Source organism: Cryptosporidium andersoni, assembly GCF_001865355.1.
Source record: "Cryptosporidium andersoni isolate 30847 chromosome Unknown contig_16, whole genome shotgun sequence".
Taxonomy (NCBI): Eukaryota; Apicomplexa; class Conoidasida; order Eucoccidiorida; family Cryptosporidiidae; genus Cryptosporidium; species Cryptosporidium andersoni.
In genome coordinates this window covers 180,691-205,107 of record NW_027122831.1, presented here as the reverse complement: position 1 = coordinate 205,107, position 24,417 = coordinate 180,691, and the positions used below count along the sequence as shown (strand labels likewise).

Genomic DNA, 24,417 nt, shown 5'->3' with positions numbered 1-24,417 from the left:
TACTAAGCTATACATGAAACAAGTGAAGCATGAATGACCTGCTTTTTTAGATTAAACCCTATGAACAAAAATTTTGAAATCTTTAAAGTCTCAGAATTTAGTGGTACTACTTCAAATACCTTTCCAACCCCTTGCAAAGCATAATCTATGATCTCTTGTTTATCTTCATCTTTATAACCTTTAAAAATACCCTTATAACGAACTAAAGTTCCTAATTTATTATTACATTTTTCAGAATCCCAAACAACAAAAGCTATAAATTTTTCTATAGCTTCTGGATTAAATATATAGTCCTGAAATGTAAACATTTCATTAGAAATATAATTTACTGGATTTATTGAGTTCATAGGCATAATTTCGTTTATAATTTGGAATCTATCAAATTCTAATGATATTGAATTTATATTAAAACCATTTATATCAAAAATCCAATCTATTGGTACACTGGATCTAATTGTCCTTGATATCTCAGCAGTTGGATTTATAAAGTGAATAATCTTTTCTATCGTAGAAAGATCACTATCACTATTGTTTTCATTAATATCCAATAAATCAATTTTATTTAGTATTATTTTGTTAGCAGCTATAATTTGCTTTATTGTTTCAATTACTAGTTTAGGATATTTGTTTTCAGTTATACTTATATCATCATACTGATGCATTAAAAGATTAGATAATATCCGAGTTTTTTCAGTAATTAATTTATTATTTGTCTCAATACTTAATTCTATAATATCTTGGATATCTTTATTGGTTAAATTAAGATAAGACTGTATATTTAATGCATCAACTACTGTAATAATACCATCTAACATTACCTTACTTCCCAATTCTTCATCAGTCCAGAATATTTCGACTAAAGGCTCAGGATCTGTAATCCCAGTTGTTTCAACTAATATCTTATCAAATCTTTTTACAGAAAGTAAGTGATCAACTGCTCTTATTAACTCACCACGTACAGAACAGCAGACACAGCCATTTGGTAATTCATAAAACTCCTTAAATAGTTGGCCTTCAGAATCTACTACTGTTGGGGACTCAATACCCATCTCATCTGAGAACTCATTTTGTATTATAGCTATTTTCTTAGTAGTTAATGTTTTTACAATATGACGCAGTAAAGTTGTTTTACCAGATCCCAAAAATCCTGTAACAATAGATACTGGTACCTTTGTCATTCTTATATTTCAGACCGAAGTCAATTTAGTGGATTCAAATTATGGATATTTATTAATTACAATAAATTACCCTTATAAGTACCCATCATCAATCTTCTATTAGCTTCATATTCTTGAACTAAGTAATGAGTGTGATGGCGGGTTCAATTGTTGAACTACTATATTAGAAAAGATTCTTTATTTGAACTACAGTTCTCTCACTAAACTACCCAAGTTTATGCCAAGTTTATACCAAGTTTGTATTTAATGGAGCTAAATGGAATAATAATATCTAGTTCAACTTTAGGTGATAATGTTACATTGCATGGAAAAGAATCTAAACCTATGTCAATATCTCATAATCCAAGTTTGGATTCAAATTTAACAAACTCAAAGAATAATGTAAACTTAAATAGCTCATCCAGTACAATCACAAATACACATAAAGGAAATTCTGTAAGTTTTGCATCTAAATTAACTACAGTTCCAGGTCCAATAAGACCAGAATATAGTGGAAAAGTAGCTACAAATAATGAGAGTCAACATAATATAAATAGATCTACTCCTTATGGATTAAATTCATTAAGTCAAGCTAAGCCTGCAGTTTCTGCTCATATATTCCGAAATTTTAGGATATCTAAGCATTGTAAACGTTGTGGTTTAGGGAATTCTATTATTGTATATGATTCAAAATCCGGTTCAGAGATTTGCACTCGTTGTGGAGTAGTTGTAGAGGACAGAGTAATTAATGAAGAACAAGAATGGCGTTCATTTTCAAGTGATGGGAATGATGGAAATTCTAAATCACGTGTTGGATCTAGTAATGATGTATGGCTAGATGATGGTACAGATTCACAGTTAGTTGTTGGAGATAAGAAATTAATGAAAGCTATGCTTAAGCACTCAGGTCAAGCCTCTAGTGATAGATTAATTAAGGAAGTATTCAGCCAACTTAGGCTTATAGCTAGTAACTTTAATCTTCATGACAATATTATAGAGAGATGCAAGGAAATAGTTAAGGAGCTGAGCAATTTAAATATATTAAAGAGTGGGAAGAAGTATACGTTAGCAATTGTATATATTGCCTGTAGGGAAGAAGGTGTATCTAGAACTGTTAAGGAACTTTTAACTTATGATAGAAGTGTCTCAGAACGTGAATTTGTGAGAGCAATTAATAAGCTTAAGAAAGATTTACCAAGAAAAGGTCCAACATTAAGCTCTTCAGCAGCTGAATTAATGCCAAGATTTTGTCATTATCTTCAATTGTCACATGAGATTGTAGGAGTTGCTGAATACGTCTGTAGAACAGCAGAACAATATATAAATAAAAGTCATAGACCTAATTCACTTGCTGCAGGTGCCATTTATTTTGTCTCTAATTTATGTAATATACAAATAGATATGAAAAGTGTTGCTGTTGCAGCTAAAAGTGGTGAAACCACAGTTAGAGGTGTATATAGGGAATTATTACTCATTGGTAATAAACTCTTACCAAAGGATTTTGTACCAAGGCTAGATGGTGGTATTGAAACACTAAAGAGACGTACTAAGATATTAGACTGAAAATATATTGAAAATATATACATAATTTTGTTGTATAAATACTTATTTTCACGTCATAATACTAACACCTGAATTTTATTTCATTACTTCATAATTATAATATAGTAAATTATTGTCTTATTTCCTTTCTATTTGTATAAGTATAATTTAGTTACAAAGTGTATTTTTTCATTTTTGGAATTAATTTTTAGTTAATATTTGTAAAGTATTTTGAGTTGAGGAATTTTTTTGAAATTTTGTAAGCTGTGAGATTAATAAGTTTTATATATTTCTAATATTTATCTCACTTTCTCAATTAAATTTATATTTATGAATTTGGAGTATTTTCACTGAATGTATTATATTTTATGAAATTACTAAGTAATTTCAACAATATCTACTCTGATCCTTTCACTAGTATACATTGGAACTAATGCATCTGTCAAATTCCTAGCTATTTGTCGAGCTCTCATCAACTGATCTTTTGAAGGAGCATACAAAAAGAAGGAAATACCAGTCTTCATATTCCCATTTCCAGAATTAAGGAATAAGTATCCCAGTATAGGTTTTGCGAATGGTCTTTCCATAGTATTTGAAGACAAAATCAAGTGAGGTAATTCTCCAGAAAGTGTTAATCTAGAAAGCTTTCTAGGATCAATTGGATGATGAGATGGGTGATAAGGGAATAGACTTCTTTGATATAAAAATTGGCTAAGAATTATATCAAGTAGTGGTAATTCACTCCTGGTAATCATTGAATTAGCCATTGGAGTTACTACATCTGAAGATGTTATATAAATTTTAAAATCATTAATAAAAATTTGACATGGATTTGTTAACCAATATATATTTGAAGGAAAATTCGATTGTGTCAAAGACTGCTCTAGACTAGGCTGAGGTATCGGATATGAATGTCCTACATCATACTCAGAAGGAACAATGTAAATTTTAACTTTCTCATTACGCTTTGCAAATTGAGATATTAAATTAGAAAATAAATTTAAATATATGTTTTCAAAACTTAAAAATGATTCCGTATCATGATTATATAAGTCTGCATTGTTTATTGTTTCATTTCTTGCATCTAAAAATGGGCCCATTAAAATCAAAACATGAGGTTTTTCTTTAGATACATAATCTAATATACGTGTCAAATAAGAAAAATCAAGATATTTATCATTGGTAAAAGGTCCAGAAAATACAATACATTGAACAGGATGTTGACCCTGAGCAGCATATAACTCAGTTGAATTTGATAATTCCTTGAAAGTTACCTTAGGTGATTGTGGAGGTAGACCCCCAATAAATTCATCAGCAGTAAAACAATATTGTCCAAATTCATTTACCTCCGAATTTCCAATAACTGCAACTATTTGACCTGGGTACAAGGTGATATCTTTAATAGTGCTTCTAATTCTGAGTTCACAAGTATGACCACCACTTCTTTCTCGACTTCCTATTAATAATATACTTTGTTCATTCAAGTGACTCTCATTATCACATGCAATTTGACCTAGAACCACGACTTTTTGTTTTCTACTTTCTCCTACTGGGATAATAGGATATTTTTCACCTGATTCATCTAACCATGAATTTGAACATTGAGATATTATCATCTCAATAAGATCCTGGCATCTTTTGCTTATAGACCTACTGTAAATTTCAAAATCAGAATCAAGCCATAAGCAGTCTTCAGTAATAGAATCTACAAGATTTTCAATGTAGTACTTAGTACAATTCTTATCTGTTAGACAGCCTTTCCTCGCTACCAAGTTCTCATTGTAAATATTGGTCAAGACTATATTCTTTTCTATATTATCTTTATTATTATTTTCAGGCTCATCTAAAAAAGTCGTTCCTATAGAGTAACTAGTTATACAAACACTCTTAGCTAGATAGGAACACATGTTTTTCTCAGGGTCATTTATTATTCCCTTATTTTTCTCAATTGAAGGTTCGATAACTTTTCGAGTTGATGTCCCTATCCTTATATTTGATGTACTTTTTGAACTTGATTTACTTAAGTATTTTTCAACATGGTTTAAGAATTTTTGAGGATTCTTTAGTGGATCAGATTTGTATATAGCTTCAAAACTTTCCTTGTAATTGTCATATTCATCGCCAAGTAGTCTTTGTATCCGTTCAATTATACTATCCCCTTCAATAGAAGACATTAGAGAAACCGAAGGGTCATAAATGTATAATATACCAGCATCAATACTTCCCATAATGTGTGAGCAAGCGCCTTCTAAACGTACCAGTGCCCATAATAGGTTTAGTTGTAATATATTTAAATAAAAGTGGTTAAACATGAATTATATCGAGTCATAATGCAAACAATACTACAAATCTAGTCCACATTAAACCATGTGATATTCTATATAAGTTAAGCAAGAATGAATTTAGCTTACCATATTGGAAACTAAGAGGGAAAATCTAGTTCGTTTCGTAACTATGGAACTTTAATTAGTTTGGTTACACTATTTAAGTGTGTAGGATATTTGGGAGACAATTTCTATTATATTACTTTATTATTGTACCAGCTAGAATCCTTCCCCTTTTTCATCTTAAAAGGGACAATTTGAAATTTGTTAGGGCGCCATTCGTTATTGACACTTTATTTATACTTTAGTACTATCTGAATTCATATGGTAATTAATTTCCTGAATCATTGCTGGAACACTTATTCGGCAAATGTATCTTAAATTATGTATATCATGTAAAATTACTGCTATAAATTTAAATAGGTTAACCCTATTTTATATAAGAAGTTGGTTATTTCCCGCCTGATATAGGCGGTTTATGATAGTCCTCTGGAATTGCTGAGGGGTACTTATAGATGGCGTTGAAGTCTCATTAGCACTGTTGCAGTGAGTGTTTTGATTGGGTGATATATTAACCACTAATCTAGTTACCTCTTATTGCTTGTACTTTTTTCTATGATTATTTAGGAAAGTAATGCTGATAAGGTGTGAGAGTAAAAGTACTCGTGTTAAAGGTTTATCCTTTCATCCAAAGCTACCGTGGATATTAGTAAGCTTACACAATGGTATAATACAATTCTGGGATTATCGTCTGGGTAGTCTTCTAGACACTTATGAAGAACACGAGGGGCCTGTTCGAAGTGTGGATTTTCACGAAAGTCAACCTATATTTGTATCTGGTGGTGATGACTATAGGGTTAAGGTATGGAACTACAAAGAAAGACGTTGTTTATTCACATTGATTGGCCACCTAGATTATATAAGAACTGTTGAGTTTCATAAAGAATATCCGTGGATATTATCTAGCTCTGATGACCAGACTATGAGATTATGGAATTGGCAAAGTAGAGCATGTATAGCAGTGATTACTGGTCATAATCACTACGTCATGTGCTCTAAATTTCATCCACATCAGGACTTGATAGTATCTGCAAGTATGGATCAATCTATAAGGATATGGGACTTTACAGGTTTAAGAGAAAAAACAGTAAAGGGTCACTCTTCACTATCTACTATTACCTCATCAATATCTAATACAATGCCAGCTCACTCTGATATGTTTGGTGCTAATGATGTAATTTGTAAATTTGTACTGGAAGGTCATGAACGAGGTGTAAATTGGGTCACATTTCATCCTACTTTATCTCTTATAGCTTCTGCTTCAGATGATAGAACAATAAAATTATGGAGGTATAGTGAAACGAAGGCTTGGGAAATTGACACCTTGAGAGGACACTTTAATAATGTATCTTCAGTTATATTCCATACAAGTAAGGACTGGTTGTTATCAGATAGTGAAGATAGAACCATTAGAATTTGGGACTTAACCAAGAGAGTACCCTTACATACATACAAGAGAGAAGGTGATAGATTTTGGGCTATAGTGAGTCATCCAACAAGTAGCCTTTTTGCTGCTGGTCATGATTCTGGGATGATGATATTTAAGCTAGAAATGGAGAGATTACCTAGTGATATAATTAGAAGTATGAAACAGGTCTGGTATATCTTTGACAAATACTTATATATGTATGATATAAAAAATAACACGACTACATCTATAATGCCTCTGAAAAATCCTAATTTAACATCAAATACCTTATGTCCTTACCAATTATCCATAAATCCTTATAGTCCAAACGAGTTATGTTTTGTTATATATTATAAGAAGGACTTTCTGAATGGATCATCTGGAAATATAAGCTCAACTCCAACTACATCTGTAAATAATACATGTAACTCTTTAATTACATATGATATTGTAACAACTCCAATATCTGATGGTAGTTTATATGACCAAAATTTATCTAATAATATGACTTGGAGGAATGGATTATCTAGTGTAATTTCACTTACTTTCATTGCTAGGAACCGTTTCATTGCTCTAGAAAGTGGAGGACAAACAATTTCAATTGTCTCCCTAGAGGGTGATATCCTCAAACGTTGGGACTTGCCTTGGATAGCTCAAAAGTTATATTCAGCATCATCTCAGCAGCATGTAATAATCCAATCAGATGATGTATTATATTTGTATGATATTAATCAACGAGATATTTCTGCTGAATTAGTTATTTCTAACATTCAGAACCATCAAGTTGCGGTTATCAATACGAAGATGAGTCCCAATGCACCTCAGTGTTTGTCATTCATCTGTGGAAATCCTAGTGACCCATCAAGTTTAGGTACTGGTATTAGATCTGTAGAATGGAGTACAGATAGAAAACTCGTAGCTATTGTATTCAAATACAATATTATTTTTGCTGACTCAAAACTACAGATTTTAGCTATATTCACTGAAAATCTTACAGTTAAATCAGGAACTTGGCATTCAACTCTTCCATTGTATATATATACTACTTTGGGACACATTAAATATGCTATACCTACATTGAATGAACGTGGAATTATAGAAACTGTTTCAGATGTATTTTATATACAATATTTTGAAGATTCAAGAAGTGATTTGATCACTCTAAATAGATTTGGCAAAATCCAAATTATTGAAGATATAAATTTACATGAGGCGTTGTTTAAAATCTCAATATCTAAGCAACAGGATAACATAATATGTCATATTGAACATGGAAATCTCAAGGGATTGTCAACATTAAATTATTTAACACAACATGGATATCCTGAAATAGCTATTCGACTTGTGGAGAATCCCATATTGAAATTTTATTATGCTATACAATTTGGCGAAATTTCTCAAGCATATAATATATTATCCCAATTACAACATAATTATAGTGGAAGTAACAACTCCTTTGGTATAAGCACTAATGGGACTACATATATATCTAACAACTCTTTTAACTCATCTCATAAGACAATTCTTCCAAAATTGAATAGTAATACTCTACTAACTATGTGGAAAAGCTTAAGTCATAATGCTCTTACCAATGGATTTGTCAATATAGCTGAAAAATGTCTTCAAGTTGTAAAGGAACTTGAACAATTAGCTCTACTTTATTATGTTATTGGTCAACGTGAAAATTTGGCTAAACTAGCAAGAATATCTGAGAAACAGAAAAACTGGTCAAGGAAATTCCATATTTCTTTGCTACTTGGTGATATTGAAGAGAGAATCTCAGTTCTTCGGAAACTTGGTCAAATTCCCCTGGCAATTGCTACTGCCTATACTTATGGTTTTCATGATTTGCAACAGGAACTGTTAACTGTATATAAGGAATCTTATTGTATAAATGGTGACCATTCTGAATTAGTAAAGGAACTTGAAAGTGTAGTTTCTAATTGTTCCAATAACCTTATATCTCCTTGTATCCCAATATTAGGAGCTAAGAACCTTCCACATGGAGATATAAATTGGCCTATTATTAAAAATCAGACAAGTCCTCATAGAAATTATCAATCTGAGAAAATAGTTGAAAGTTATTCTAAGGATATAGATAGGGGTGATCTAATTAAATCAGCTAGTAAACAAACCATACCTAGTGAATGGGATATAGATAGTATTGATGTACATGACGAATTTCCAGATCAAACAATAGATTTAAAGGAATCAAATTGTAATGTTATTAATACAGTTGATAAATCACATGATTATTCAGCCCCTGGAGATAAAGAAGTATTAGGAATATCAACTGAACAACGAATTTTATCTTTACCTAATAATTTACCTACAACAATTTCTAGAAATTCAATTATTAATCTTATTATTGGAGGTAAATACTATGATTCATTAAGTATTTTGCAGCGTAAGCTTGGAGCTAAAAATTTGAAACCTTTTTATCCAATATTTAGAAGCATAGTTTTAAGTTCATATTATAACCTACCAAGCATTTGTAGTAATATCTCCTTATCCTTACCTTTTATATCTTCAGAAAGTAAACTCTTCGGTAATCAGATTTCAGATCATGTTGAACCAATGATATTATATAGTGAATCTGCAATACTAGATATTATTAAAACTGGTCAAAGGTTTGTTACTAATGGGAAATTTTCTCAAGCCTTAAAAGTTTTTCAAGAACTTATATTAATAATTCCATTGATTATTGAACATCATATATTTTATTCTAGAAGTACTGAACAATTTAAACAATTATTGGAACTCTGTTCCCAATATGTAATTGGGATGAGACTGGAACTCAGTAGAACAGAAATGCTCACCTCTTGCTCTGATCAAAATGATTCCAATATTATTATTCGTAATCTGGAACTTATATCTTATTTTACCTGTTGTCATCTACAACCTTTACATTTGTCCCTTGTATTAAGAAGAGCTATGGGTATAGCATGGAAATACCAAAATTATATAACTGCTGCTAACTTTGCAAAGAGATTACTAACTATGCAAAATATTGACGATATTGAGAAGACTCAAAAAGTCCTTTTAGTATGTGAACAAAAAGCAACTGATCAATATTTGTTTAACTTTGACCCAATCAGAGATGTTGATCATTTACTATTATGTTGTTCCTCTCTTAAAAAAATTGACCCCCAAGTCCATAGTTTTGTCAAGTGTCCAGTTTGTAATTCAACCCATTTGGTTGAATTCACTGGCTCAATTTGCTCTAACTGTGGTGCCGGTGAAATTGGACTTAGAGTTTTAGGTATAGTATAAATTTCTCCGTAATATTATTTAGGTCATTTTACATAACAAATTAATGGATTACCATTAAACCAATACTATTTCTACTCTAGATACTCAATAATCTTCTTATTTATTTAATTAATATTTATATCATACACTCACAATCTCCCAATAGGATTATATTCTACTTAAGCTGTCACTATTGTCCTTTTATTAGGACTAGGAATCATTATAAGTTGGAAATTATCTTAATATTTTGATGATGAAATACTAATAAGTAAGTATCAATGTATTTTTTAACATACAAATAATGATAGTGATCCTCAATATTTTACTTCTAATTGTGTCCAATAAGTCAATATTTATTGAATTCTAGTAATTATAATATTGAAGAATATTTAAATCTACCTTAGGAATAAAAATATCACTTTATATTATAAAACTTCATAAACTTGTCTTATTATTTACTTAATAATAATTTTAAGATATATTACTATTTAACAATAAGATAAAGTAGATAAATTTATTTGTTATAATTTATGTGGAGTCTTATGGGTATATTTCAGTAAATATAAGTGTATACATTAAATTATCTCTACCATTTAGCATTAAATAATATGATAAACATATTAAATATCTCTATAAATCATATAGAAATTGATATAAGACTGTTTGAGTAAATTCCTGCATTCAGGGTGCAAAAAGAAAAAATACATGCAAAAGGTACCTCCCCCCTTAAGTAGGCGCTAGCGCCTAATGTATGGATGCCTTGCAAATCAGTTTAACAAATTAGTTCTTTATAATAACTTTAGGCTATACTTATTAAACCAGGACCTACAATCACTCATTTAAAGAAATAGTAAGACCTTTTTAAGAACTAATAATTTTCTAACTTAAATTTGAATATCTCAATATCAGCTATATATTTATTTTAATTTATAGACCTTTAAAATATTGGAAAATAACTTTCAGAATCTTAATTACTATTATATATATGAAATTATTTAAATAAATAGCTTTATATTATTGTTTATAAAATAAATTAGTCACCAGATGAATGATAACATTGAACTAGAAGATTTTAGCAGAGATGTTGTAATACCGAAGGTGACTCCACAGAATTTTGAAGAAGTTAAGGATATTAAACAAAGAAAAAAAAAAAGGGATGCTATTTTTATAATTGAAAACTTGTTTATATTAATACGCTGCTTCTTTGGACTATATGGTTCTTTTGTAATGTTTGATGTATATAGAGACTCAAGAAAAATTCCAAAGTTGGGACAAATAGCACAAATATCATTGCAATCTACAATAATCATTTGGTTCTCTATTGTTATCACTTGTTTAAGTTTAATTATACATTCTATTATGGGCATCATAAATCATGTATTTAATGAAATTATTGACAAAAATAGTATTAAAAATATAGCTCTGACTTTTGATATACTCTCTATATGGTTTCCATTGTTAATTTCATGTCCTTTGTTAGCTTTTACAATTTGCAGAGTAGTAGTAGGGTGTATTATCCCAATCAAATATAATATATTTGAAATTAATACAAACAATTTATTGTTTAATTCAGTGTTATCTACCTCTCTCCTTGGTACATTTGTAATTATTACCTTCATTATTCAGATCCCTGTAGTATATGGACATCTATCTTTAGGAAATGGGATTTCAAAAAAGTTAGCAATATTTAATTACTGTTTAGCATTCATTGGATGTATTACAATAGCATGTGCATCCTCATTATATACATTTTATAGTAACAGTGTCATTGATACAATGTTGAATAATGACTTGAAGTCACAAGTTATACTATACTATCAGACAACAGTTGGAGCTTCAATCTCCTCAGGAATTACTGCTCTACTAATTGGGTTGTTAGGATTTATAAGTGCAGCAATATGTAGTAAAATCCTAATCTTTGTTACATCAATTATAACATTCTATTCACTTTTCATTTCTATTTGGTCTTGCTCTTTAGCTTGGTTTGGAAATAAGCTTATTAACCTATTCTGCACAGTCGAGGATATAATACCTAATATTAGGACCGAATTCTATAACGACCTTATTGTTTCTAAGAATTCCTGCAATACTAAAATTAATTTTTATATTGTTGCTGCAACAATTATAATCCAGTTAGCTTTAACTATAGTATGTGTGATATATGGTATTGTCATACTTACAAATAAAATATTTTGGAATAAAAAACAAATAACCCAATAATTATTTATTAACTATAGCATTAATCTAGACTTTCTAATATTTAATATCAAAGTTTCAAGCCTAGCAATTGGAATATAGAAGATAAAGGGATATTGGGAGATTTCATGACATTTTCTAACTAGTTTTACTTCTTTTTTATATCATATTATTATGAGGTCTTCATATAAATTCATCTTAAACTTTATCATAATCTAACTTCCCTTCTAATTTCTTATTTTCAGCTAACTTCCTAGAAGCTTTATAAAAATCTTCTTCAATAACATAATCACGCTCAGCTCTAATAGCGAACATCCCAGCTTCTGAACAGACATTTCTCAAGTCAGCCCCATTAAATCCATCACAAAGCTTGCAAATAGAATCATAATCAATATTATCCTGTTTAGAGAGTTTCTCAGCATGAATCCTAAGAATTTCAACTCTAGAAGTCTCATTAGGTAGTGGAATTTCAACTTTCCTATCTAATCTCCCCGGTCTTAATAGGGCAGGATCTAATACATCAGGTCTATTAGTTGCCATAATAATCTTCACAGCTCCTAATTCATCAAAACCATCTAGTTGATTAAGTAATTCCATTAAAGTTCTTTGAATTTCACGATCTGCAGATGTACCTTGAGAAAACCTCTTACCCCCTATAGCATCTATTTCATCCATAAAAATGACACAAGGTTGATGTTCTTTTGCATATCCAAACATTTCACGGATAACTCTAGCACTTTCACCAATATATTTATCAACAATTGCAGAAGCTACAACTTTCATAAAACTGCAACTCATAGATGATGCCATAGCTCTAGCTAACAAAGTTTTCCCAGTTCCAGGTGGACCATATAACAAAACTCCTTTGGGAGTTTTAATTCCTACTCTTTTGAATAATTCAGGATTAGTTAAAGGTAACTCAACTACTTCACGTATCTCACGAATTTGTTCATTTAAACCACCAACTTGAGAATATGTTACACTACCTGGATCTTCATGCAACATATTATATACCATAGGATCTACTTCACGTGGCAATATTCGCATTATAGTTAATGTTGTTGCATCTAAAGCTACTCTTGTACCAGAAACTAATTTCTTCCGATCTAGTTTAGATCTACATCCTACTACATATCTAGGACCTGTTGAAGCCTTCACTATGCATTTCTCATTATCAAGCTGACGTAAGACTTCCCCTATTATTTGACCTACACTCTGCAATGCACGCAGATTTTCTTCGGTCTTCTCATAATTCTTACTCAATTCCTTTATTTCGAGCCTCTTTTTCTTAAGTTTTATTTCTAAGTCTCTATGTTCACGAACTTTTTGTGCATAAGTTGCTAGAGCACGACTATGTTCATCTTCAGAGCTCATGCTTCAATTAATATTTTAATTTCACACACCTCTAAGTTTATATCCTGTAAAGTGCCAGGTCTATCTTTAATTATATTTCCTCAGGAATATAAAACCTTCAATTACTACTCTACCCTCAAAACATTGTCCCTCCATATTTGGCGCTTGAAAGTTATTTTTGTCTATATTCAAATTTGCTAGTCTTCCTTATATCTTTGTATCTGATTATAATGTAATTTAAATCATTAATTAATTACTCTAAAATAGAACTTAAGTACCCAGTACCTATAAATTATAAATAAACCCCTTGTAGTTTTAAAGATCTCATAATAAGTAGATATATCTTCATACCAAAGGATAATCTTATTTCTTAATCTTAATTATATATTATACTTTACTATAGTTAAATGGCTTAATCTTACCTATCACTGAAATTGAGATATCTATCCTTAATAATATTAATAACATGAATTACTAATTATTGGTTTTAGTTTTGTAATAATATACAAATTAGATAACAAGAGAAATATTTAAATCTTCTTAAGGAGTGAAAATACAGTAAACGGAGGCATATTTCTATAAAATATATTTAGAAACTTTCACTATATATACTAATATATTATCATATTCTATACTAATATTTATATTATGTAATACTAACTCTTATTTCTTTAATATTGTATATTTCTAGATCTTACTTTGTATTTTAAAAAGAGTTTTATAGATTGTATATTATAGTACTGTGGATATTATAAATTAAATTATAACATTCTTAACTATCTAATAACTTTTTTTAATAGTTTTGAAGTTACCTTTGTAAATATTGAATCAAAAGTAAATTTCAGTTTTATAAAGAAAATATACACCTAAAATATCCCAAACATCAATAATTTATATCTTAAAATTTAAAATACAGATAGAGAAAATAATTACAAAACAGACTGACGATTTTGCTTTCGTTCCAAATATCTCTTTCTAGCTAGTTCGATTTTATCATTTCTAATTATTTGTATATAAGATACTTCTTCAGTGCCGTAGTCTGCTTGAGCTTCATTAATCCTCTTATCAGCTCTCAAATTTGAACCAATACATGTATCTATTATCAATTGCTTATTATCAATTTCTTGTTTCAAATTTTCCTCCTCCTTTATAGAACAGAAAGCTTTAGATTCTTTATCGACCATATGTGATGGATTATATGAAGATTCTTTTTTAGATTCATCTTTTAATCTTTCAGTTATCATTGAAAATAAATGTTTACTGAAATTTCCAAGAGACTTCTGTTCACAAAGTTTATTCTCTTCAGAAATTTTATCCTCTATATATTTTCGTTCTTCAAGTACTTTGCGGTATGATGGAGTAATAAATATTTCTACTCCACTAGATTCATTTTCAATCTCTCTCTGGAGTTTTTTCTCTTGAGTTAGTTGTCTCTCAACCTTCCTTCTATTAGCTAAGTTTTGTAATTTCGTAATATACCTAGATTCCAAAATATTTTGACTTCTATAATTTTTTGAAGAATTTTTAGATAATCCAGGATCTCTATAATTTGAAAGGTCTAAATATTCATTATCAAAATCCAATAATTCTGGCTGTTCCTTAAATAACTCATGAGCTTTTTTATACTCATTTATAGTGCTCTGAGATAATTCATTTATCCCTTGTTTATCCTCCGTATCACTAAATTCATCACCAAAAGGAAGTTTATGTGTAGTATCTTGAGATATTACATGAGATTTTCTCAGTATAAATGAGACTTTATCTCTTTTATTCATCGAAATCAGCTAGTTGGTAAGTAGACCTTCTATAGCGCTTTATTTTACAATATCTTGATTTAGACCATAGATCTAGAAAATATCTTAAGTTATTACCACGCGATATCCAGTAGTTGAGCCATTACTTCATGTCTTGAAGTTACTACTGTAGGTTTAAATATAGCTTTTGGTATTTTTCCTATATTATTATAGTTTGTAGTAGGCTCTATTAGATTAGGTAATGGAGCAAGTGGAAGTGGAGGAATTGATATTCTAGCTTCTTCACATAAATCACTAACAACTCCTTGATCTACAAGATTATCTATCTTGTAACTATAGATATTTTTTACAGATGAAGATATGTTTTTAAATTTAGTTTGATTAGGATAATCAATAGGCTGTGATTCTTTTCTTTCTTGTTTAACTTTTGATATATCGAAATATCTATCCAGATTTTCAATATGTTTAGAATTATATAAAGGTCTATGTCTTGTATGAGTATGTTCCGACTGTAATTTATATATCAAGCAAGTATTATTAACACTTTTATCTGGTTCTAAGAGTCTATCTACTACATGATTCATAGTTTCATTATTTGATCTATTTTTAGATTCACAAATTGAATTTTCTTGTTTATTCTTAATTTGTTTTTCAAATATGTTATACTTATCTATAGATTCGAAACTTTCATCTTTTTGTAAATTACCAAGGTCATTACAAGTATTTTCATTATTTGAATCATAAGTTTCAGTCTTAATACTATATAAACTTCCTTTATGGCAAATCTCTAAAGGTTTAATATGAGCAAAGAGTTGTGTTCCTGGTTTGCAATTCTTTTTTTTTGAATTAAACTTAAATGATTTTTGGTTGTATCTATTTAACTCAAATTTTGATTTTGATCCTAAATATTCAGGAATTATGAAATTTTTACTGGATATTAAAGATTCTTCTGTAGATAGTTTGGGACAAATATATTCTTCTTCAATTAAATTGATACCAGTTTTACGGAGGGTATGCTGTTTAGGGGGACTTGGTAAAGATTGAGATACGTATGTCATTGGATATGGATAAACTACTGGATATTTTATTTTTGCAGATTTAAATGAAGGATCCGAATATTTTTCATACTTTGAAGAATTGATATATATACTTTCAGATTTTGTCAATATATTATCTTTGTAAAACTCATCTTTATATTCTGCATCATCATACTCTGATAACTGTACATTTTCTAATTTTATAGAAACTTGATCAATTTGAGATAATTTAGAAATTGAAGCATTATTATAATTAAATTTATAATGAGACTTATCTTCTTTAAAGACAACATTTTTAAGCTTTAGTTCCTGTATAACTTGGTTAAATAGATTTTTAGATTTAATCTCATTTTCCATTTTTATTTATTCCATATGAGGATTAAGTTATCTGTATATTAATGAACAAAAAATAAATAAACAAATTCTAAAATAAAAATAATGAAAAGGCCTAAAGGCCTAAATATTCAAAATATTAGAAACCAAATTACAAGAAAATACCACAGGTGTGTACTCAAAACTGCATTTCCAGCGGGTTAATGTGTGACGTTCCAAACCTAGAAAAGAAACAAAGCAATTAGAATTAGTAGAATTTAGGGAACTAGATTTAATACAATTATAGACATAAGTGGAACATAAGGTAGCTAAAGACAATATTTTGATGATGACTAATGTAATGTATGGATATCTATAATAAGTATAAGCTGTAAAGATGTCAAATGTAATTGTAGTGACTTTACAAATTAGCTATTATCCAACAAAAAAAGAATCTATTAAAAGATCTTCATCCCAAGCACTTCGTTTAAGCCATGTATTGCCTACATTGTTAATATCCACTTCATTTGTATTATTGTTGTCATTAGAATTATGCCAGCAGCAGGAATCTTCTACCACAGGAGATACACATGTGTAGTTAGTTTCAGTTGTTGATATATTAGAGAAATGATCAGTATATGGACTTGAATGATATGAGGATGTATTATTTGGAGGCCTAACAGATGAACCAATATTAATCTTCAATTTATTAGTAGCGTGTGTTTTCCCTGTTGGGCTTAGTGGAACCTCATCATCTACTAATGAATTATCAGTTCCATTATTTTTATTCTTACACATATGTGACTCTGAAATATTACCATTATTTTGAACCATAGGAGAATTAGGTTCATTTGCAGTATAATGAAGCATTAATGGATCTAATACAGGATGAGTTAGTAATTGATGATCATCAAAATCGTGTATAGTGGTTTCTCTAACAGATATATCTGAGTTATCATGATTAACATTTTGAAATACACTTCCAGATTTACTATTATCAGGAGTATTCCTTCCATTATTAATTTTGTAATCTTCATGGTTGGAACCATCTTTAATGTTATAACGAACAAAGTTATTACATCCAATAATAGATGGATGTAATATAGAGTGCTCAGAAGTTTTTTCATTTTGAGGAGAAATGTTCGTATCATTGGCATAAGATGAAGATAATGTAGAACTATTAGTAATATTAGCTTTATTTTGACATATTGATTGTGAAATATTGTTGTAGTCATTACTAGAATTTAACTTGACAAGTTCATTTGCTCTATTTAGTATATCCTCATCAACACGCAGTCCCCCCATTGATCTAATAGCCATTTCTGAAACTAAACCAGATGTTACTATCCTACCCTCGTTAGTGCTACTAACTTTTCTTCTTTTAGATACTCTCGTACTACTTTGATTGCTAGTATCTAAATTTCCTGCAATATTATTGGATGTAATCTTATTAAGTTGACTATTTTGACTCAAGTTACCCTTTGAAACCCTTTTACTACTATTATTAGAGTTAGGAGTAATGACTGTATTCGTACTATTAACACCAGATATATTAGTACAAGTATTTGGATGAGAGTACAGGTACCGTAATCTCCATTCCTCAGCCAATCTCTTAGCTTCATAGAAACCATATTTATTAACTGAAAAGGACTTTTGCTGTCTATTTTTAGATGGTCCATATACTGCTCTCCATTCACCTTTCTGAAAGTGGTAGTATACCTGTTGGACATGAGTAAAATAATCTGTCTCTGGTACACCTGGTATTAGTTTCGCGTCAACAGGAATCTGAGATCTAAAACGCACTATTGTACCTGGAATTAAAGTACTAACCACTGGGGTTGAATTCGATATCGTTGACTGACCTAAACAAGATGGTGTACCCATGCGATTAACTCCATTTTTAACACTATTTCTTACATTTCCATTAGTTATCTTATAATCCTTGTGTACCCTTTCATTCGAAGGACTCATAGTCCTAGAACATACAACAGATGAAGAGCTGCATCTTACTGAGTTTGTTATACTCAATCTATTAGCAAGACCGACAGAATTAACATTATGTTCTAAATCAGCGGCTTTTTGGGATTGTGAGATACTAACTTGACTTAATTCACCTTTGATAAGATCATTCCCAATACTAACTGGGGTAGTTGATGCTGTAGTAGAAATTGAGCATCTAGAATTAGGTGTAGTAAAGTTTATTACACCAGAATGAGGTCCAATATCTAGACTACTATCATTATTCGTACAATTGACCAGACCGGTACTAATACCCTTCCTCGTATTTGTATTAGATGAATCATTATTGATTGGTGCAGTTAGATTACTTGTGAAGCTCATATCACCAATACGAGCATCTGAAATATGCTTTAAAGACTTAATAATATACTCAATATTTGCCAATAGATCTCTTGCACGATTGGGATAATATTTATCAACTTCATCATCAAATAAGCTTGCATTTTGTATATGACTACTTTTATCACCAATATTAATAGAAATTTCCCTAAACCATCTATACAAACTTGATAGCACACAAATAACAACTCTTAAGTCATCCCCAATATAGCAATTATAATCAAAAGAGAATACACTAGAATAGTGCTGCTGCTGCTGTTCATGGCTCTTTATATTTCCCTTATTTTCTTGGATACTAATTGATGGAATCCTTGAATACAAATATATTGGGATAGGAATCACTCCTCTAGGTGATGCACCATATCCCTCTGCAGACTTTGTATTATTTCTTAGAGTTAAGATGAAACTAGGAGACTTTGTATTTAGCTTAAAGTTAGCTAAACCAAGATCTAAAAGATCTGGTCTACATGAAACCAGTAGTTTCGTCTTTGTATTGCTCTGAAATTCCACTAATTCTCTAATATCCTGTTCTGTTAAATATGGATTTAAAATGAATATATGAGATGCTTCAATATAATCCATCACTTGTTTAATGTTACAGGTAAAATTATTATATCGGCCACTGCAAAATAATCTCAAGTTATCTTTAAACTGACCATTCTTCAAATTAGATAATATATAAGCTGCTACATAACAAGCTGTTTCTCCATATAAAAGTAAACTTCCACGAGGTAATTCCTGCAATCTATCCAAATATGGAAGAATTACTCTAGAACACACCTTTTGATTCACACTTGACTGATCACCCTGCAAAAGTAATGATGAATAATTTGATATTATTGTATGACCATTGGAATTATTATCGCCATACTTGTGAATTAAATAAATTAACGATGGAGTTATTGAATGAATATCAACAATATCCTGATAGGTCGACTTGTCAAGGTGACATTCACTGTACAAATATCGTACCAAATCATCAACCTCACCTTGATTTACTACTGTCATCCTATAAAGATAATACAATGTATCCCTAGCGTTATTGATATAAATAGCGTTATCACTCTTTTACAAACAATTAATTATATAAAGATAATTAATTATTGTTCCATATATTTTGTCATTGAGGATATTCCCCAACTTCTATATATAATTTATACTTTTTTTTACCCTGTTCAATTGATAAAAAAAAATTCCAACCTTAGTATGTAAAATTAATCCTTTGCTTATAAACCTGGTTGGTTATATTAATTATACAAAAGTAATTCAATATTATTTCTTTATATTCACCTTTAAACCTTTTTATTATATTTTAGTTGCTTGCATAGGTAACTAATGTAATCGATATATGTCAAGTATCAAATTGTCGAGTAGACGACCTTCATCATGTATTGTATATGTGTGAGGAGTTCATATAGCCAATTCACCCCCCCCTCGAAATTTAATAGTAATCGTGTAGATTTACTATAGGATATATATGTAATATACGTATATCCAAATTTATACTAGTGCCACATTAGTACCCTATATATAATTAAATAGAATACCATAATACTAATTAATAATAAATTAACCGGGAAATTCACATGTTCTAGTTCTCTATTTATTACTAAATATCTCATTATATCCAGCATAGGTATACATAATAGCTACGTATAATTATTTTCTATACCGCTTTTGACTCTACCCATTCATGGTAGTGCTATTTTATAACTTTTTCCAGCATTATGCCTCTATAATTTATGTGGATATCTATATAGGTGATCTAATACTGCTGTAATTTATTTATTGTTAGCATAGTATTTTTAACAAATTTTGTAGGTAGTAGTATTAATTATTTAATATTTATAGTAAACATGCTGCATGCATATTTCAGTTGTTTAGTATCTTATAACTTATTACAAAAATTAGAAATAGTACCGGTCCGTGGGTATCCAGGCGGGTCCATTACTGAAAGGGCTACTTTTTAACAGTAAGTTATTTTCTTTTAAAAAAGGTCTATTTTCTTTAAATTAAGAAATTAAAGGTTAATTATCTCTTTGATTTTCTTTTAACTACCTTGTGAGCTTTTGTTATATGCAATATTTCGCTATTTTAAGGAATTTATAGCTCTGGAATTCCTATATATATATCGTTTTATAAGAAGTAATTATTAAAAGATACACAAAATATTGAGAACCTTTGTCAATTATATGACCTTTAAGAATATTATGGGACTTTTAGACATAACATAAATTTACGAAGTGGTTTATGTTACATAATTTACATTCTTATAAAGTCTTACCCGCTTTAAACCGTTTCTATATTTACATAACAATAGTCAAAATACGAATTATAAGCTTAGGATAATAAAGAATTAAAATTGTCTGATTTATAATCATCTCTTTTTTAAAAGGAACCTCTTTTTATATATGAAAAGTAATGAACAAAGTAATGAGAATGAAAAGAATGATATTAGGGCAATTCGGATCTCAAAGATCCATAACCTCAAAAATCGCCTAACCTCAGAGCTTACAAATAGTCAGATAAGTATTACAATGGAGGATATCTTGAATATTAGTGCAACAAGTGAAATTGATAATGAAGAAGATTTAGAATATCATAAGAAATTTATGGAATCTATTAAAGCAACTAATAGTAATTCTAGTTCAAATACTGCAGATATTCCGACAAATATTAACAATAATGTATCCAATAAATCTACTACTGAGTCTTCTTTACAAGAAAGTGATCTAGATTCAGATGAGAGTGGATATATTGATGGTACAAGCAATTATGATACTAACTACGAAGCCATATTAACTTCTCTCGAGACACGAAGAAGATTACCAGAGATCGATCATAGTTCCATAGATTATCCACTAATCATTAAGTGTATCTATAGAGAGGTTGATGAGTTACGAAAACTCAAGAGTCATGAAGTAGATCATATTAGATTAATTCATAATGGAATACATGCTAAGAAATTGAAAAATAGACAAAATATACAATCCAAAACATCTGAAGTTGAAAATACGGATATACCAAAACCTATACTTAAGTTCTCACAATGTGGCCTACCATCAGGTATAAATAAGTATCTACAATCCAAGGATATTATTAAACCTTTTCCAATACAAATGCAAAGTATACCTATACTTATGAGTGGTAAAGATATGATTGGGATAGCTGAGACTGGTAGTGGAAAGACTCTGGCCTATGTATTACCACTTATTCGTCATGTTATAATTCAAAAAAGTAATAACTATCCCTTTAACACAATGGAGAGGAGTAATACAACTACTAACACCAATATTCACTATGTAACTGCTCTAATAATAGTCCCGACTAGAGAATTGGCATTGCAAGTATATAAACAGACTAAAATATTATCTAATACTGTTAAATTAAATTCAACTGTTATATGTGGAGGTTTTAGTATAAGTAATCAACTCAATAAACTTAGATCTGGATGTGACATTGTCGTTTGCACTCCTGGAAGACTCATTGATATTATTTCACTGAATTATAAGAGAGTGTCAGTATTCCAATATATATCCTATATTGTCATTGATGAAGGTGATAGACTACTAGATATGGGATTTGCTCCACAACTTACAAATATACTTAGTATTATTAGGCCAGATAGACAATGTTGTATTTTTTCTGCTACATTTCCTCCAATTGTAGAGCAACTCGTTAACAATTTACTTACAAATCCTATCCAAGTAATTGTTGGACAAAAAGGACAACTTACAAGTAATGTTAAACAGCATATTGAATTATGGAAAGATGATCAAGAAAAATTTTATAGACTTCTCCAATTATTAGGAGAGTGGTCAGAATTCGGATTAATTGTTATTTTCTGTAATAGACAAGTTGAAGTTGATGAATTATATGCTCAATTACTTCCATATGGTTATAAATGTTTTACTTTACATAGTGGGCAAGATAATAATGATAGGCACTCAAATCTTATGCAATTCTCTAAGTCAAATAAAGTTGAAGTTAGTTCTGGAAATAATATTTTGATTGCTACATCAATATTCTCACGTGGCTTACATATTGACAATATCCTTGTAGTTATTAATTATGGTCCACCGCATCATATTGAGGACTATATACATCGTGTTGGACGTACAGGACGTGCTGGGAAATTTGGTACTTCCTTCACATTATTACTCTCTAGTGAAATTTCTCAATGTTTTGATCTTATTGAGTTAACCCAGAAATATGATAATGATATTGTAATTATTGATCAAAAGGTTATAGATAGTTATAATAATGAAAAAATGAAATTTTGTTTTGAAAGATCTGAACAAACTAGAAATAAGAGAAATCGTAAAAGTAATTTTGGATTTGGTGGTAAGGGATACAAATTTTCTAAAGATGAGAAAACATCTTTACAATTACTTAAAGATGATACTAAAAAAATCCTTGGACTTGTACCTGAAAATAATCTTGAATATGAACCAATTAATGAATATGATAATGATATTCATTATGATACACTTAATAATAATAGGCAAACCACTACTACTAATATTGACCCTAACCTTGAACTTACACAATCATTACCCTTATTTTCAAACAATACTGAGTACTATCAAAATATACCAATTAATACTAAGGATACTACTTCTCAACAAGTTTCAGTAACAAATAAGACTAATGATGCAGAAAAGGCACTTCTACAAGCAATTAGTGCTGCCAGACTTATTGATATTTCAAAATCAGTGACCAATTCGTCAAATATAAATAGTATCAATAGTACAAGTTCTGGAAATACTATAAATGATTCAATTAATTCCCATCATTTACTTAGTGGTCGTATTGTTGATACATTTGAAATTAATGATTATCCCAGTTATATTAGACAAAGAATTGTACATAAAGATATACTGAAATGTGTTAATGAGAATTGTGGTGTTGTTTGCCAAGTTAAGGGTGTTTATATACCTCCTTTAACTACCAACACTAATAATTCACTCAATATTCTTTCAATAAATAATAATAATAACTTGTCACTAATAAGTTCTTCAAACAGTTCTAGTATATTAGCGAATCAATCAGTACTAAGACTTGGAGAAAATAGGAAACTCTATGTAGAGATCAACGGTCCAAATCATATCAAAGTACAAAAGGCAATACATGAATTTAATGTAATTATTGACATGCTGAAAAAACAGCATCAGCAATCAAATAATAAAATGAATCATTACAATATTGGTAAATATTCATTATCTAATAGACTTAACAGATAATTAGAATACTATTTAAGTATAATTATATTTTATAACCTATTGACAATATAAATGTATAGATATCTTGATGAATATACTATTTTAAATTATTTATAACTAATTCATATATTTTCATTTTGACTTTTTATATTTAATATTTTAGTATTAAAACTTAACTACTTTGATTATGGTAGGAATCATTTCTTAAAACTGAGATTATCTTAATTATTATAAATATTAAAGCAATTTATATACTTTATATTTAGTGAAGTATTTGCTTTATAAATGAGTTTATATTATGTTTAACATATTATAAAATTAAACTAAAATTTAAATGTTTGTTCTAATTGATAAATTTTAAGTCTAAATAATAACATGTTATAATGTAATCATATATGCATTGTAAATATTCAAAATGTAATTTATATAATAATTCATTAAG

The 24,417-nt window shown here is 29.5% G+C and overlaps 10 protein-coding genes across 10 annotated transcripts; 4 read left to right on the top strand and 6 right to left on the bottom strand.

Annotated features, from left to right (window-relative positions):
• Positions 1-2: 2 nt before the first annotated feature.
• Positions 3-1,178, bottom strand: cand_021580 (COBW P47K family protein; the record flags this gene model as incomplete). Its single annotated transcript, XM_067212388.1, has 1 exon — positions 3-1,178. One exon carries the CDS (start codon positions 1,176-1,178, stop codon positions 3-5), a length of 1,176 nt encoding a protein of 391 aa, XP_067069022.1.
• Positions 1,179-1,424: 246 nt separating this feature from the next.
• Positions 1,425-2,720, top strand: cand_021570 (transcription initiation factor IIB; the record flags this gene model as incomplete). The annotated part of the gene is made up of 1 exon (XM_067212387.1): positions 1,425-2,720. One exon carries the CDS (start codon positions 1,425-1,427, stop codon positions 2,718-2,720), a length of 1,296 nt encoding a protein of 431 aa, XP_067069021.1.
• A 356-nt stretch (positions 2,721-3,076) lies between these two features.
• Positions 3,077-4,927, bottom strand: cand_021560 (DNA polymerase epsilon subunit B family protein; the record flags this gene model as incomplete). The annotated part of the gene is made up of 1 exon (XM_067212386.1): positions 3,077-4,927. One exon carries the CDS (start codon positions 4,925-4,927, stop codon positions 3,077-3,079), a length of 1,851 nt encoding a protein of 616 aa, XP_067069020.1.
• A 730-nt stretch (positions 4,928-5,657) lies between these two features.
• Positions 5,658-9,764, top strand: cand_021550 (coatomer alpha subunit protein; the record flags this gene model as incomplete). The annotated part of the gene is made up of 1 exon (XM_067212385.1): positions 5,658-9,764. The coding sequence occupies one exon, from the start codon at positions 5,658-5,660 to the stop codon at positions 9,762-9,764; it is 4,107 nt and encodes a 1,368-aa protein (XP_067069019.1).
• A 1,023-nt stretch (positions 9,765-10,787) lies between these two features.
• On the top strand, positions 10,788-11,963 carry cand_021540 (uncharacterized protein; the record flags this gene model as incomplete). The annotated part of the gene is made up of 1 exon (XM_067212384.1): positions 10,788-11,963. One exon carries the CDS (start codon positions 10,788-10,790, stop codon positions 11,961-11,963), a length of 1,176 nt encoding a protein of 391 aa, XP_067069018.1.
• A 174-nt stretch (positions 11,964-12,137) lies between these two features.
• On the bottom strand, positions 12,138-13,313 carry cand_021530 (26s proteasome regulatory subunit S10B; the record flags this gene model as incomplete). Its single annotated transcript, XM_067212383.1, has 1 exon — positions 12,138-13,313. The coding sequence occupies one exon, from the start codon at positions 13,311-13,313 to the stop codon at positions 12,138-12,140; it is 1,176 nt and encodes a 391-aa protein (XP_067069017.1).
• A 908-nt stretch (positions 13,314-14,221) lies between these two features.
• Positions 14,222-15,067, bottom strand: cand_021520 (uncharacterized protein; the record flags this gene model as incomplete). The annotated part of the gene is made up of 1 exon (XM_067212382.1): positions 14,222-15,067. The coding sequence occupies one exon, from the start codon at positions 15,065-15,067 to the stop codon at positions 14,222-14,224; it is 846 nt and encodes a 281-aa protein (XP_067069016.1).
• Positions 15,068-15,159: 92 nt separating this feature from the next.
• On the bottom strand, positions 15,160-16,440 carry cand_021510 (uncharacterized protein; the record flags this gene model as incomplete). Its single annotated transcript, XM_067212381.1, has 1 exon — positions 15,160-16,440. One exon carries the CDS (start codon positions 16,438-16,440, stop codon positions 15,160-15,162), a length of 1,281 nt encoding a protein of 426 aa, XP_067069015.1.
• Positions 16,441-16,830: 390 nt separating this feature from the next.
• On the bottom strand, positions 16,831-19,761 carry cand_021500 (AP2 domain-containing protein; the record flags this gene model as incomplete). Its single annotated transcript, XM_067212380.1, has 1 exon — positions 16,831-19,761. One exon carries the CDS (start codon positions 19,759-19,761, stop codon positions 16,831-16,833), a length of 2,931 nt encoding a protein of 976 aa, XP_067069014.1.
• A 1,403-nt stretch (positions 19,762-21,164) lies between these two features.
• cand_021490 (DEAD DEAH box helicase family protein) lies at positions 21,165-23,996 on the top strand (the record flags this gene model as incomplete). The annotated part of the gene is made up of 1 exon (XM_067212379.1): positions 21,165-23,996. One exon carries the CDS (start codon positions 21,165-21,167, stop codon positions 23,994-23,996), a length of 2,832 nt encoding a protein of 943 aa, XP_067069013.1.
• Positions 23,997-24,417: the final 421 nt, after the last annotated feature.